Below are 15,211 nucleotides of genomic sequence, written 5' to 3' on the forward strand. Positions count from 1 at the left end.
GATGCCCACCCAGACCCTCCTCTTGAGTTTTAGGGGTGCGTTCGGAGTCCGCACCTCAGGAGGGGGGTACTGTAACGTCCTGACCAGAGTTCTTATGTGTTTTGCTTGTTTAGTGTTGGTCAGGACGTGAGCTGGGTGGGAATTCTATGTTCCTGTGTCTGTGTATACCACACGGGACTGTTTCGTTTGTTCGTTCGTTTTAGGTAGTCTGTTCCTGTTTCATGCGTTCTTCGTCTATATGTAAGTTCTATTGTTCAGGTCAGTCTACGTCGTTTGTTATTTTGTAATCAATTCAAGTGTACTTCGTGTTTCGTCTTTCATTTAATAAATTCATTATGTATTCATCACCCGCTGCGCCTTGGTCCGCTCATTCACCACAAGACGACCGTTACAGTGTGTGACCCACTTGTGGTAAGATCTATCAGACATTGGGTGTGTCTGTCAATGTTCAATTCACTAGTGCTAACTGACTGATATGTGACTAATGCAGGGGTGTCAAACACATTTCGCCCGGGAGTCACAATCTTCAACAAAGTCCGGAGGGCCTCACTGAAAATGTGTTATATTTCCTTGCCATCACAATTTTCAAAAAATAGTCCTCTATCCATCGTTTTTGGATTTTTCGATGCTCCCTGACTATCTAGCTTTCATCTGGATGATTATTAATGAGCTGGACACAGTCAAGAAACTGTATGAATACAGGTCCATTATCATTTCTATACAGTTTCAATTTAGTTTTAATAATTTTAAAGTACAGTACCAGTCAAAAGTTTGGATACACCTACTCATTCAAAGGTTTTTCTTTATTTTTTTACTATTTTCTACACTGTAAAATAATGGTGAAGACATCAAACTATGAAATAACACATATGGAATCATGTAGTAACCAAAAAAGTATTCATCAAACCAAAATGTATTTTAGAAAACATTTCATGTTGCAATTAGTTTTCTTCTGTAGAAAGAAAGAAAGAAAGAAAGAAAGAAAGAAAGAAAGAAAGAAAGAAAGAAAGAAAGAAAGAAAGAAAGAAAATGTATATACAATACATACAGTATATATACAGTATCAGTCAAAAGTTTGGACACACCTACTCAGTCAAGGGTTTTTCTTAATTCTTACTATGAAAGTAAGAATAACACATATGAAATCATGTAGTAACCAAAAAAGTGTTGAACAAATCAAAATATATTTTATGTTTGAGATTTTTCAACGTAGCCATCCGTTGCCTTGATGACAGCTTTGCACACTCTTGGCATTCTCTCAACCAGCTTCATGAGGAATGCTTTTCAAACAGTCTTGATGGAGTTCCCACATATGCTGAGCACTTGTTGGCTGCTTTTCCTTCAGTCTGCGGTCCAACTCATCTCAAACCATCTCAATTGTGTTGAGGTCGGGTGATTGTGGAGGCCAGGTCATCTGATGCAGCACTCCATCACTCTCCTTCTTGGTCAAATAGCCCTTACACAGCCTGGAGGTTTGTTTTGGGTCACTGTCCTGTTGAAAAACTAATGACAGTCCCACTAAGCGCAAACCAGATGGGATAGCGTATCACTGCAGAATGCTGTGTTAGCCATGCTGATTAAGTGTGCCTTGAATTCTAAATAAATCACTGACAGTGTCACCAGCAAAGCACCCCCACATCATCACACCTCCTCCATGCTTCATGGTGGGAACCACACATGCGGAGATCATCCGTTCACCTACTCTGTGTCTTACCAAAGGACAAAAGAACAGATTTCCACCGGTCTAATATCCATTGCACTTGTTTCTTGGCCCAAGCAAGTCTCTTCTTCTTATTGGTGTCCTTTAGTAGTGGTTTATTTGCTGCAATTCGACCATGAAGGCTTGATTCCCGCAGTCTCCTCTGAACAGTTGATGTTGAGATGTGTCTGTTACTTGAACTCTGTGAAGCATTTATTTGGGCTGCAATCTGAGGTGCAGTTAACTCTAATGAACGTATACGGTGCAGCAGATGTAACTCTGGGTCTTCCTTTCCTGTGGCGGTCATGACAGCCATTTTCATCATAGTGCTTAATGGTTTTTGAGATCGCACTTGAAACTTTCAAAGTTCTTGACATTTTCCGGATTGACTGACCTTCGTGTTTTAAAGTAATGATGGACTGACTGTAGGTGGGTGCCGGTACAGAGTCAATGTGCAGGGGCACATGTTAGTTGAGGTAGTATGTACATGCAGGTAGAGTTAATTAAAGTGACTATGCATAGATGACAACAGAGAGTGGCAGTGGTGTGGAGAGGGGAAGGGGGGAGGGGGGAATGCAAATAGTCTGGTTGGCCATTTGACTAGATGTTCAGGAGTCTGCAATACAGACTGCATCATCTGTGGATCTTTTGGGGTGGTATGCAAATTGGAGTGGGTCTGGGATTATGGTGTCGATGTGAGCCAAGACCAGTCTTTCAAAGCACTTCATGGTTACAGACGTGAGTGCTACAGGTCGGTAATCATTTAGGCAGGTTACTTTAGTGTTCTTGGGCACAGGCACTATGGTGGTCTGCTTGAAACATGTTGGTATTATAGACTCAGACAGGACGAGGTTGAAAATGTCAGTGAAGACACTTGCTAGTTGGTCAGCGCATGCTCGCAGTACACGTCCTGGTAATCCGTCTGGCCCTGCGGCCTTGTGAATGTTGACCTGTCTAAAGGTCTTACTCACATCGGCTATAGAGAGCGTGATCACACAGTCTTCCGGTACAGCTGGTGATCTCATGCATGTTTCAGTGTTATTTGCCTCGAAGTAAGCATAGAAGTAGTTCAGCTCATCTTTTAGGCTTGTGTCACTGGGCAGTTCTCGGCTGTGTTTCCCTTTGTAGTCTGTTACGGTTTGCAGGCCCTGCTACATCCGATGAGCCTCAGAGCCGGTGTAGTACGACTAGATCTTAGTCCTGTACATTTTTGCTTGTAAGCAGGAATCAGGAGGATGGAATTATGGTCAGATTTGCCAAATGGAGGGTGAGGGAGAGCTTTGTATGCGTCTCTGTGTGTGGAGTATAGGTGGTCCAGAGTTCTTTTCCATCTGGTAGCACATTTAAAATTTGTTAAAACTGATTTAAGTTTCCCTGCATTAAAGTCCCCGGCTAATAGGAGCGCCGACTCTGGGTGAGCGTTTTCTTGTTTGCTTATGGCGGAATACAGCTCATTCAATGCTGTCTTAGTGCCAGCCTCTGACTGTGGTGGTATGTAAACAGCTACAAAGAATACAGATGAAAACTCTCTAGGTAGGTAGTGTGGTCTACAGCTTATCATAAGAAACTCAACCTCAGGCGAGTAATAGCACGAGACTTCCTTAGATATCGTGCACCAGCTGTTGTTTACAAAAATACATAGACCGCCGCCCCTTGTCTTACCAGAAGCTGCTGTTCTATCCTGCCGGTACATCGTATAACCAGCCAGATGTACATTGATGTTGTCGTCGTTCAGCCACGACTCCGTGAAGCATAAGATGTTACAGTTTTTAATGTCCCGTTGGTAGTTTAATCTTAACCGTAACTCGTCGATTTTATTGTCCAAAGATTGCACATTTGCTAGCAGAACTGAGGGAAGTGGGGGTTTATTCGATCGCCTTCAACTTCTCAGCAGGCAGCCCGCTCTCTGGCCTCTCTTTCTCAGCCTCCTCTTCATGCAGATCACGGAGCTCGGGGCCTGTTCCCGAGGGAACCGTATATCCTCCGCCTTGGGCTCGTCAGAGTCGTGAAAGAAGAAAAAGGATTCTGCTAGTCCATGGTGAGTAATTGCAGTCCTGATGTCTAGAAGTTATTTTCAGTCATAAGAGACGGTAGCGGCATCATTATTTACAAAATTAGTAAAAAATAAGTCACAAACAACGCAGATAAACAAACAAATAACACAATCGGTTGGGGGCATGTAAAACGTCTGCCTTCTGCTCCGGCCCCATTTTAATTTACTATGGACTTGGTCTTTTACCACATAGGGGTCTCTTCTGTATACCACCTCTATCTTGTCACAACACAACTGATAGGCTCACACACATTAAGAAGGAAAGAAATTCCACAATATAACTTTTAACAAGGCACACCTGTTAATTGAAATGCATTCCAGGTGATTACCTCATGAAGCTGGTTGAGAGATTGCCAAGAGTGTGCAAAGCTGTCATCAAGGCAAAGGGTGGCTACTTTGAAGAATCTCAAATATAAAATATATTTACACATTTTTGGTTACTAAATGATTCTATATGTGTTATTTCATAGAAAATAGTAAACATAAAGAAAAATCCTGGAATGAGTAAGTGTGTCCAAACTTTTGACTGGTACTGTATGGTTTGTTTCCAAGCCCCCCCCCCCCCCCCCCCCCCCCCCCCCCCCAAAAACAACAACAATGTGTTTAGTTTTACTCAAACCACCCGAGCGGCGGATTGGACCCCCTCACAGACTGGATCGAGCTGGCAGGCCGTATGTTAACCCCCCCCCCCCCCCCCCCGGTCTAATGGATGTGTGATTACCCAACTGTAGGAAGAGAATGTGGATGTTGGGTGTGTATGACCCACCTGCAGTGAGAGAATGCGCGTGCTCTCAGACAGCTCACTAGGAAAGTCCATGAGGTCAACCCCAGCACAGTCCACCGCTCCCTCCTCTGTACAGCTACACTCGCCAGGACACACCACCGGCTCCACCTTCGCCACGACCGGTACCAGGAAGGTCTCTATCTCTGTCTCCTCCATGGGATCGTCCTCTTCCTCTTCCTCCTGGGGCTCCAGAGGGGCTTGGCAGTGCACCAGAGCCCAGGCTAGGAGCAACATAGTCAGGCCCTGCAGCAGAGATGTCCTGGCCATGTCTGCTGGTGGTGCCTGGTCGTCTCACTTCTTCAGCTACCTGACCTACCTGAGCTGCCCTGTACCACCGATGGTCAGATAGGTCTGGAAAACAGTTTAATAACAGTGTATTACATCAAAGCATGGCTAAATTAAGTAGATATTGTGTAATCAGTGCCCATAGATAACATATCACAATTAATAAGAGGGACACATTTTTTATGTTGCCTTTATAGAGGTTTTCAACAGAAAATAAATGCTTACATTTACATTTTAGTCATTTAGCAGAAGCTTTTATCCAGAGCAACTTACAGTAGTGAGTGCATACATTTTCATACTGAGCAAATAGAGCAATGGTCCTGCATAGCCAAATTATATGTTGACAGGAGATAAAACATAAAAGGATGAAGGTAGCTCATGTTGCTCACATTGTCAGAACAGCAGGGCTCCCGGGGTGGTTAGGCGAAGGAGGACACGACCTGTATTATCTGTGACAATAAAAAAACATCTTCAATTTTAGTTCCACTGCCCCAACAACCAACCCTGGAGTGCTGAGCAGGGCTGGCCACCCCCTGACCACCTGCAAGGACTGATAGGACAACAAACCGCCTGCTTTTTTGTTGAGGATTGTTAGACATTCTGTTCCTGTTTGGCTTATTTTTCAAATCTGTTCTCTCATACCTTGTGTTGATTTTATGGTTTGACCTACAGCACCCAGCATCCATGTTCTCTTTTATAAAAATGTCTTGTCCAATTCAGGTTGACTATTTTCCATATAGTTGAGTGAAATATACACAAAGTCTGATGTTGTTTATTTTACAATAAAGACATTGCGGTGCTGCTATTCTTCTCCCAGAAGGCAGAAAGTAGGCTTCCATTGAGATCAGTGCTTTGGTACAGTGTACTACGGTCAGTCAGAAAAGAGCGCTGCAGTGTAGTTAAGTTGCCTTCTCTTGTGCTGATAGACATGTTCCAAACAGGCACTCTGCTCTCCTGGCTAACCTTTAAAAACCATTCATCTACCAGAGAGCGCATAGCACCAGTCTTTCCAATCCCGCTGAGGGACTGGAGAGACACTACTACTTCACCTCTCTCTCTGTGTGTGTGTGTGTGTGTGTGTGTGTGTGTGTGTGTGTGTGTGTGTGTGTGTGTGTGTGTGTGTGTGTGAGTGAGTGAGTGAGTGAGTGAGTGAGTGAGTGAGTGAGTGAGTGAGTGAGTGAGTGAGTGAGTGAGTGAGTGAGTGAGTGAGTGAGTGAGTGAGTGAGTGAGTGAGTGAGTGAGTGAGTGAGTGAGTGAGTGAGTGTGTGTGTGTGTGTGTGTGTGTGTGTGTGTGTGTGTGTGTGTGTGTGTGTGTGTGTGTGTGTGTGTGTGTGTGTGTGTGTGTGTGTGTGTGTGTGTGTGTGTGTGTGTGTGAGTGAGTGAGTGAGTGAGTGAGTGAGTGAGTGAGTGAGTGAGTGAGTGAGTGAGTGAGTGAGTGAGTGAGTGAGTGAGTGAGTGAGTGGAGTGAGTGAGTGAGTGAGTGAGTGAGTGAGTGAGTGAGTGAGTGAGTGAGTGAGTGAGTGAGTGAGTGAGTGAGTGAGTGAGTGAGTGAGTGAGTGAGTGAGTGAGTGAGTGAGTGAGTGCGTGCGTGCGTGCGTGCGTGCGTGCGTGCGTGCGTGCGTGCGTGCGTGCGTGCGTGCGTGCGTGCGTGCGTGCGTGCGTGCGTGCGTGCGTGCGTGCGTGCGTGCGTGCGTGCGTGCGTGCGTGCGTGCGTGCGTGCGTGCGTGCGTGCGTGCGTGCGTGCGTGCGTGAGTGGAGTGAGTGCGTGCGTGCGTGCGTGCGTGCGTGCGTGCGTGCGTGCGTGACCTGAGTATAGTGCTGTATCAGAACCAGGGGAATCACAGTGTGTCTAAACACCAGCCAAGTGTCTATGTTCACGTCAGATGAGAAAAACATGTGACCCTGAGTATAGTGCTGTATCCCCCACACACATATGTGCACACATACCACCGACTCTGGCAATAACAAATGCACAACGCATATAGCAGGAATCCATTAAACCCCACATGCACTATGGTACTCATAAACAGACTGATCACATTCTCACACCAACCTAAATGATTAGTTCACGCGCTCAAAAACACAAGAACATTGAATCAATGACTCGAAAGCTGAGAAATTAAAATCTCAGCTATATAATCTTTTTATAAGTTTTACGTGATAGTCTGTAAAAGCTCATACACATCTGGACAGCTGTGCACTTGCACAGTTTACTATTATTCGCTAAGATAATGGTTGGCACTCTGCCACTCAGTCCGTAAACAGTCCAGTCATTCACTACTATAATGCTATATGATTGGTGGCACATTATCAATTCATACAGTCAGCCCATAATGCATTTGGAACATTAGACTCGGTCCACATGAGAGCCATATAACTTGAGCCAGTTTGCTACAGCAGGAAAATCATTCTGCAGCAACAGGAAATGTGAATTATTATGTGGATTATAATTAATGGACATTTTTGTATGGGTTGATACATTTTTCATTAGGGAAAATCAAGTCTGAAATTTCAAAGTAGATATAACAAACTTCAGAAACCTTTTTAAACCTCAAATATGCTATACGTTTAAAATTGCACCATTGCAGATTTCCTGCAACAGGGTGATCAAATTAAGATCTTACATCTATATACAGAGAATCTATTTAAAGCTCTGGTCCACATGTTCAAAGTGCCATGAAAGAGTGACTATGGAACTGACAATCATATTCCACCGTAGCATTATCTAACAAGAGCCTAACGTATAAAGTAACAAGGGTGCATGCATAAATACATACTCAAATACTCAAATACTACAGAAGATCTCCAGTATACATGCATTATTTACCTTCTCTGACAGAGGGAGGTTAGCAGAGACAGAGACAGAGGCAAAGCAGTCTGGTTTCCAGTCCAGCCAGAGACAGTCCCATAGCAGGATAGAGAGGAGCCACAGTAACTACACAGTCACTCCCAGGGCCGGCCCTGGTCAGTTCAGATCCAGATCCCCACCAGATGTGACAGGAGAGTGGGAGTGAGAGAGGGAAAGTTCAGAGAAAGAAGGGGAGAAGGAAAGAGAGAAGAGAGAGAGGGAAAACAGTAAGAGTGAGAGTGGGAGAGGAAACTGAGCTGAAGTACAGCCAAAAGCCCAGAATTCTTTGCTTTCTTTTTTTTGTCGTCTGAGACATGTTTTTACCAATCCCTATATGGTAATGAAAACATTTCATGTTGCAATTAGTTTTGTTCTGTAGAAAGAAAGAAAGAAAGAAAGAAAGAAAGAAAGAAAGAAAGAAAGAAAGAAAGAAAATGTATATACAATACATACAGTATATATGCAGTATCAGTCAAAAGTTTGGACACACCTACTCATTCAAGGGTTTTTCTTAATTCTTACTATTTTCTACATTGTAGAAGAATGAAGACATCTTCTCCTGTTTTCTCAATATATCACATCGAACAACTGCAGTGCTTGAGATTAAAGAAATAAACGCTTTACTAAAGATGAACAAAAATTGCAACCAATATGAGCCTATAAACTGATCAGTATTAGAAAACAAGTATTTATAGAGAACTCGTGTAATCCACATTTATCTTGAAAGGGCATTTCAGAAGACATTTCATATAGACAGGAAACAAGAGTCTGCCAGAAAGAGGCGACAGACAGGATATGGCCTAATAACTCACACACGTTGTGTAGAAGGGTCTCTACATAGTCTATACCTCCCATTAGGCGTTATGGTGTTTGTACATCTGCTTTCGGTAAAAATGTCTTTGTATCGCAAATTATGTAAATTCCACCATCAGCAGGCCTATTTTTCCATATTCCCTAAGACACTTCTCAGAGGACATTCCGCCGGAGTTATGTCACATAAATTATAGTACTAAACCTGGATCAAAAAATAAATTATAAAGTATGACACAGTGGCTTCCTTCCTGATTCCTATGGCTGTAAACTGTGAATTTAGATAGAAAGAAGTAATTATCACTTTGGGGCAGTTTCCCAGGCAGATATTAAGCCTAGTCCTGGACTAAAAAACACTTTCAATGGGGGGGGGGTGTTATGTGTTAAAGGGAAACTCCACTCAAAAACTATCTTTTAGCATTTTTTTCATTAGTCCGCTGTTGATAGAGTCCCAAAATGTGTTGCATGTCAGCAGTCAAGTTTTCAAGATATTGGACATTCAAGAAGCAAAGTGTCACTGGCCACATCATCATGATGATGTAAAATGTATCCACTTTAAAGTCAAGTGAAGAGAGTCTGACTAGACTGGCTGTGCACGTCTGCAGAGCCACATTCCCATCTGGGGCTATGAGGCCTTGATTTGGGCCTGTATGCAGGGGTGGAAGTAACAAATTACAAATAATCTTGTTACTGTAATTGAGTAGCTTTTTTTTTTTTTCAAAGTCAGTCACTTTACTTTTACTTAAGTATGTTCTGAAATAAGTATTGTACTTCACTACCTTATTAAAACCATCCGTTATAGAGTACAATTTTGTAGGCTGTACATAATAGAAGATCATGACGGCACGGAAATTTTGCAACTCTGAGCCAGAAAAAAATGCTCACCGTTGTCTAGTCAGTGACCAATTAAATCAAATTTCACGCAGCACGCCAATTAAATCAAGCTGTGCACACAAATTGAACGATGATGGCCGGAAGATTTTCAAAAAGGCAAAAATAACTTAGTTTAGTACGAGACAAGTCGTGAAAGATAGGAATGTTTTTAATCAAAGCAGTATGTGTGAAAACAATGGAGATGGAGGAGACTGTTTAGTTTAAATGAGTTTCATTTATTGCACCAAAGAAAACAAGTGATTAACAACAATACAGATAAAAACAACAACAACAACAAAACGGTGTGCAGGTGTGGTTGGAAGCCCAAGGGCTTATATGGAAACCACAACACAAAAAAGATATATACAATACATAAGTACAAAAATAAAAACGGGTAGTTAAAACAGATAACAAAACTATTAATTATAAATGTATAAATTAACTGATCAGTAATCACAAACATTTTTAAAAGTATTTGTTTTGTTTAAATGTGTGTGTGTAGGTGTGCATGTGAGTGTGTGAGAGTTAGGCTATATGGAGGAGATTACTGAGTAGTTTGCTTCATCAGGCTGACCCCAAGTCTTCGCTTTAAGTTATTGTGAGTATGTGAGAGTTAGGCTATATGGAGGAGAATACTGAGTAGTTTGGTTCATCAGGCTGACCCCAAGTCTTCGCTTTAAGTTATTGAGGGATGATGATGTTTTAGCAATGTGAAGTTAATAATTCCTGAGTATGGTATATCAATGGTTATCGCAGTGTCTTGTGTTGTAACAATGGATTTCAGAATTAACCTGGAAGAATCCATTGAAGGGTTTAGGTAGACTTCTGGGAGGTATGAGTATTTGTAGATGAAAGTGCATAATTGGTGTACATTAGTGTTGTAAATAGACAAGATATTGAGTTTCTTAAACAAAGGTGCAGTTGGAGCCAGGTAATTAGAGGAGATGGCTAGTCTTGAACATTTACTTTGTATGATGAGTAATTTGTGTAGGTAGGAGGCATATGTACTGGCCCAGACAATATTACATTAAATGAGATACGGGTAAATTAAGCTATTATTGTCACGCCCTGGCCTTAGTTATCTTTGTTTTCTTTATTATTTTAGTTAGGTCAGGGTGTGACATGGGGGATGTAGGTGTTTTTGTCATGTCTAGGGGTTTTGTATGTTTATGGGGTTTTGTCTAGTCTAGGTGTTTGTATGTCTATGGCTGCCTAGATTGGTTCTCAATTAGAGGCAGCTGTTTATCATTGTCTCTGATTGGGAACCATATTTAGGTAGCCATATTCATTGGGTATGTCGTGGGTGATTGTCTATGTCATTACGTAAGTTGCCTGTGTCTGCACTTGTCGTAGTATAGCTTCACGGTCGTTTTGTTGTTTTGTAAGTCTGTTTAAGTATTCTTCGTTACGTTATAATAAATAGAAGAATGTATTTATATCACGCTGCGCCTTGGTCCTCCTCTCTTCAAAGTTACGACGATCAGGACAGAATCACCCACCAAAATCGGACCAAGCAGCGTGAAAGGAGGGAACAGCGCTTTATGGAGGAATGGACCCGGGAAAAGGATGAGTGGAGAACAACCTGGGAAGAGATAGACAGGTGGGCGATCGATCCAGAGAAAGTGCCGGAGCCCACCTGGGATTCGCTGGAGCAGTGCGAGGAGGGTTACAGGATAATGGAGTTGGAGAAAGGAGCACGACGGCGCGGTAGGAAGCCCGAGAGGAAACCCCAAAAATGTATTGGGGGAGGCACACGGGGAGTGTGGCGAGTTCAGGTAGGAGACCTGCGCCAACTTCCCGTGCTTACCGTGAGGAGCCGAAGATGGAACCAGAGCCAGTCGGGGTGATATTGGAGGTGAGCAACGGGAGTGAAACAGAGACTGTGAAGGATTTAATGGGGAGTTTGGAGGAGAGTGAAATGAGGGAGCTGCTGTGTTGGTGCTTGAGGCACAACATCCACCCGACGGAGCTTGTTCGGAATGTGATGTTACCTGAGTCAGCTCTCCATACTCGTCCTGAGGTGCGTGCTAACCGTCTGGTAATGACAGTGCCAGTCCCACGCACCAGGCCTCCTGTGCGCCTCCCTAGTCCTGCACCTCCTGTAGCAGCCCCATGTACTAGCTCTCCTGTGGCAGCCCCTCGTACCAGTCCTCCGGTACCGGCGCCACAAACCAGGCCTTCAGTTCCAGCACCCCGCACTTGCCTTGAGGTGCGTGTCCACAGCCCAGTACCGTGCCAACACTGCGCACCAGGCTTCCTGTGCGTCTCCAGAGCCCTGTACGCCCTGTTTATCCTCCCCGCACTTGCCCTGAGGTGCGTGTCCCCAGCCCGGTACCACCAGTTCCGGCACCACGCACCAGGCTTCCTGTGCGCCTCCTGGGTCCAGTATTCCCTGTTCCTGCTCCCCGCACTAGCCTTGAGGTGCGTGTTCCCAGCCCGGTACCACCAGTTCCGGCACCACGCACAAGGCTTCCTGTGCGCCTCCAGGGTCCAGTATGCCCTGTTCCTCCTCCCCGCACTAGCCCTGAGGTGCGTGTCCCCAGCCCGGTACCACCAGTTCCGGCACCACGCACCAGGCCTACATTGCGCCTCGGCAAGCCTGAGCTGCCCGTCTGCCCAGCGCCGCCTGAGCTGCCGTCTGCCCAGCGCCGCCTGAGCTGCCCGTCTGCCCAGCGCCGCCTGAGCTGCCCGTCTGTCCAGCGCCGCCTGAGCTGCCCGTCTGTCCAGCGCCGCCTGAGCTGCCCGTCTGTCCAGCGCCGCCTGAGACGCCCGTCTGTCCAGCGCCGCCTGAGACGCCCGTCTGTCCAGCGCCGCCTGAGCTGCCCGTCTGTCCAGCGCCGCCTGAGCTGCCCGTCTGTCCAGCGCCGCCTGAGCTGCCCGTCTATCCAGCGCCGCCTGAGCCGCCCGTCTGTCCTGAGCCGTCAAAGCCGCCCGTCTGTCCTGAGCCGTCAAAGCCGCCCGTCTGTCCTGAGCCGCTAGAGCCGTCCGTCAGTCAGGAGCCGCCAGAGCCGTCCGTCAGTCAGGAGCCGCCAGAGCCGCCCGCCAGTCAGGAGCCGCCAGAGCCGCCCGCCAGTCAGGAGCCGCCAGAGCCGCCTGCCAGTCAGGAGCCGCCAGAGCCGCCCGCCAGTCAGGAGCCGCCAGAGCCGCCCGCCAGTCAGGAGCCGCCAGAGCCGCCCGCCAGTCAGGAGCTACCCCTCAGTCATGAGCTGCCCTTCAGTCATGAGCTGCCCTTCAGTCATGAGCTGCCCTTCAGTCATGAGCTGCCCATCAGTCATGAGCTACCTCTCAGTCATGAGCTACCTCTCAGTCATGAGCTGCCCTTCAGTCATGAGCTGCCCCTCAGTCATGAGCTGCCCCTCAGTCTGGAGCTGCACCTCAGTCCAGTGGGGTCATTTAGGAGGGTCGCCGTTCCTAGGAGGCCACCAAAGCGGGGAATGACTATGGTGGAGTGGGGTCCACGTACCCTACCCGAGCCGCCGCCGTAAGAAGGCCCACCCGGACCCTCCCCTTCTGTGTCAGGTGTTGCGGTCGGAGTCCGCACCTTTGGGGGGGCTACTGTCACGCCCTGGCCTTAGTTATCTTTGTTTTCTTTATTATTTTAGTTAGGTCAGGGTGTGACATGGGGGATGTAGGTGTTTTTGTCATGTCTAGGGGTTTTGTATGTTTATGGGGTTTTGTCTAGTCTAGGTGTTTGTATGTCTATGGCTGCCTAGATTGGTTCTCAATTAGAGGCAGCTGTTTATCATTGTCTCTGATTGGGAACCATATTTAGGCAGCCATATTCATTGGGTATGTCGTGGGTGATTGTCTATGTCATTACGTAAGTTGCCTGTGTCTGCACTTGTCGTAGTATAGCTTCACGGTCGTTTTGTTGTTTTGTAAGTCTGTTTAAGTATTCTTCGTTACGTTATAAATAAATAGAAGAATGTATTTATATCACGCTGCGCCTTGGTCCTCCTCTCTTCAAAGTTACAACGATCGTGACAATTATATAGAGTTTGGAAGCAAGCCTGATGAGCCAAACCACTAATATGTCTGATGATAGCAACAGATTTCATCACTTTGTTGCAGACAAATAAAAGATGATCTTTCCAGGATAACTTTAAATCAATTAAAACTCAGAGGAAGTGGATGTGACTTGTTCCATTTCATTCCCACCAAATGAGATTCTGACTCTTTTTTTACAATGTTTATTTTTCTTACTAATGAATACAATACATTTAGATTGTTTAACATAAGAAGATAAAACATTTATCTGGAACCATTCAGACAATTTGGCCATGCCTGAGTTGGCTTCACTAATTTGTTCATAAAAATTATTGTGTGATAAAATCAAACTGGTGTCGTCAGCAAAGAGAAATGTGAAGTACATTAGAAGACACAGCAGCAAGGTCATTGATATAGATTGGGAATAACAAAGGTCCAATTATCGAACCCTGTGGCACGCCACAGGATATCTTGGCTCTGGTAGACACACAGCCGGTTGCATAAACAAATTGTCCTTTAACCAATTATATGAATATTCATGAAAACCGTAATAATGCAATTTAGAAAGTAATATTTCATGATCAACAGTGTCAAAGGCTTTCTATAAATTTAAAAACATGCAAAGAGCGTATTCATTGTTGTTAAGGACTGTAAAGATCTGATCCACAAGTTGCAAAAGAGCCATATCTGTGGAGTAGTTTTTACAAAAAACATATTTGTGCTCATATAGAACACAGTGTTGATTTAAATGTTTAAACATACTATTATAAACCATTTTTCTAGGATTGTTGAAAAACATGGTAGTACAGATATTGGGCGATAATTTGTAAAAGATCTTGGATCACCGGATTTATAGAGGGGGATAACTTTGGCAATTTTAAAATCTTTAGGAACAGTACCAGTTTGCTGTGACCAGTTCTCTTTCAAGCACAGTAGAGGCGACGTAATGCAAGCTTTGCTTACCCACGATGGTGAAGATGGCAGCCTACAATAACTCTGCCTCAAACTTGAGAAAACATTGTAGAGGTAAGATAACTAGCTAGCTATGAATGACAAAAACTGTGTTTCATGGATGGCTTTGGCAGCTGGCTATCTAATAGTCTAACTTATGTAAGTTAGCGTTAGCCTAGTTGTCAAGAATACTAAAGTTAGCAAGCTATCCTTGCAGCCAGATGCGCAACTTTGGTTTTAGAAGTGGGGGGGGACATAATAGTTTTTTTATCCAGTCGGATAAACACTCGAAACAGCCTACCCGACCGCTCAGAGGTGTCCGTGTGGCCCTAAAGCAGACCGTTGCCTCGTTTTGTAACACATTACAATTACAAAACTAGGGGGGTGCAATTTCATAATGTGGGGGGACATGTCTCCCCCGTCCCCAGTGAAAGTTGCGCCCATGCTTGCAGCTAAGTTAGCTGGCTAGCTACATGGCTAACCAACACTTGATGATGATAGCCATTATGGCTAGCACTTCAATGTCCCTATGTGTGGCACCCATGGCTATCCAACTCAATGGATTCTCCATTCACTGAGCAGACAGGACATTGGATTCAGGGAAATTGAAAGGGGGAGGGGTTTGCCTCTTCCTCAACAGCACATGGTGTGCTGACACTGGCGCAGTGGAAGTTTCGACCCATTGTTCACCCATCTTGGAATACTTGATAGTCAAATGCAGACCCTTCTACCTCCCGAGAGTTTTCATCTTTTATCGTGACTGCTGTATATATTCCACCTCAGGACAATAAAAACAACAAGCTGGCACTTAACAAACTCTACGAGGCTATAAACAAGCAGCAAACCGTGCACCCGGAGGCTGCTTTGCCAGTGATTTCAATTCTGCGTCATTAAGACACATATTGCCCAACTTCAATCAAC

General features: G+C 44.9%; 1 protein-coding gene across 1 annotated transcript in view; it reads right to left on the reverse strand.

Moving 5' to 3' along the window:
- Positions 1-7,881, reverse strand: part of podn (podocan) — a 44,479-nt gene extending 36,598 nt beyond the window's left edge. The window contains exons 1-3 of the mRNA XM_039002783.1: positions 7,649-7,881; positions 5,211-5,270; positions 4,519-4,887 (exon numbers count right to left, since the gene is read on the reverse strand). Of these exons, the coding sequence (XP_038858711.1) occupies positions 4,519-4,803 (285 nt within the window). The 5' untranslated portion in view covers positions 4,804-4,887; positions 5,211-5,270; positions 7,649-7,881. The remainder of the gene's footprint in view (positions 1-4,518; positions 4,888-5,210; positions 5,271-7,648) is intronic.
- Positions 7,882-15,211: the final 7,330 nt, after the last annotated feature.

This window comes from Salvelinus namaycush, chromosome 10 (genome assembly GCF_016432855.1).
Source record: "Salvelinus namaycush isolate Seneca chromosome 10, SaNama_1.0, whole genome shotgun sequence".
NCBI classification, from domain to species: domain Eukaryota; kingdom Metazoa; phylum Chordata; class Actinopteri; order Salmoniformes; family Salmonidae; genus Salvelinus; species Salvelinus namaycush.